A 1,225-nucleotide genomic window follows, 5' to 3' on the forward strand; every position below is an offset into this window, starting at 1 on the left:
TTCTTTCTACACGCATTTATATCCATAATTTTGCCTCCTCCCCAAGAAGTCAAGCGTCACCATATTTAAATAAATTTGGTGATCGGAAGCTTCAATGGAATTTTGTCTTTTCAAACCTCTAATTTGACTAGGCTTGTTTGGATCAGCCTCTCTCAGCAGGCCCTTCAATAATATATCTGGCCCTCTCTTCTTCCTCTTTCACAATCACAACCAAATCATCAGCTCAGATAAAGAAAGAAAACCAATAAAATTTAAACGACAGAGAGAGAGAGAAAAAATCCTGAAAATTACCACAACATGTTCAGCCCTTTCAGTTGTGCCAGTTTTAGTCACCAAGTAGAAGAAGATGATGAGCACATGATTTCAACTTCGCCTCCATCTCCAAGAAAATCATCGAGATCGAGAAGCGCTGGCCTGATTTACAGAAGACACAACAAGGACAGCAAAAACCCATATTCGGACCGGGGCCTTGACAAGTTTTCTGCACTTGTAGCTGACCTAGAAGAAAAAAGGCAGAAGATTTATGAGCAAATTGACCCGAAAGACAAATCTTTTGTGCGGTTCGTGTTCAAGGACGAGACTGATACAAGTGCTCCGGTTCCAATCGTGATCAAACTGAAAGACAAAACAAAGACAATTAGTGATCGTGAAGAGAAGCATGCAAACCCTAATTCAGAAGCCTTTGAAAATATTGACCAATCCCACATCGACAAGAAAGACATGAAGCAGAAGCAATCGAGATCGGAATCTGATCAAGGGAGCAAGAAGGGAAGATTTTCAAGTTGGAAAATGAAGTTGGATGAGTGGAGAAAGCCGTATTATTATTTGCCGGTCGTTGTGATCTTTATTTTGGTGCTGTTGACCTTGTTTGGGCGGTCGTTTGCCATATTGTGTACGTCTATTTTTTGGTACGCGGTTCCAACTGTGAAAGAGAGCTCGAGTAATACAAGGAGGCCGGCGGCATCAAAGAAGAAAGATTATGTTAGAAGATTGAGTGCAATACTATGTTAGTTAATGAGGGAAGTACAGACGCCGTGGCTATACCCCCATCTCAACGACACAGTCACCAGAAAAGTTTGTGATATCATGGTCGATGATTGTGAGAGGGGAGAAATTGAACACAACATCACAATACTGGTGAGTATTCTTAATTACTTGAGCTGCAAGCAGGTTTCAATATTTATTTGATGTGTTGATAAATGTAAACAATGTGTAATATATGAGA

The 1,225-nt window shown here is 40.4% G+C and overlaps 1 protein-coding gene across 1 annotated transcript; it reads left to right on the forward strand.

The window, feature by feature from the left end:
* The first annotated feature begins 297 nt into the window (after window positions 1–297).
* LOC103444670 (uncharacterized) lies at window positions 298–1,011 on the forward strand. Its single transcript, XM_008383623.2, has one exon. The coding sequence runs from the start codon at window positions 298–300 to the stop codon at window positions 1,009–1,011; it is 714 nt and encodes a 237-aa protein (XP_008381845.1).
* The last annotated feature ends 214 nt before the right edge of the window (window positions 1,012–1,225 follow it).

This window comes from Malus domestica, chromosome 01, assembly GCF_042453785.1.
Source record: "Malus domestica chromosome 01, GDT2T_hap1".
Classification (NCBI taxonomy): Eukaryota; Viridiplantae; Streptophyta; class Magnoliopsida; order Rosales; family Rosaceae; genus Malus; species Malus domestica.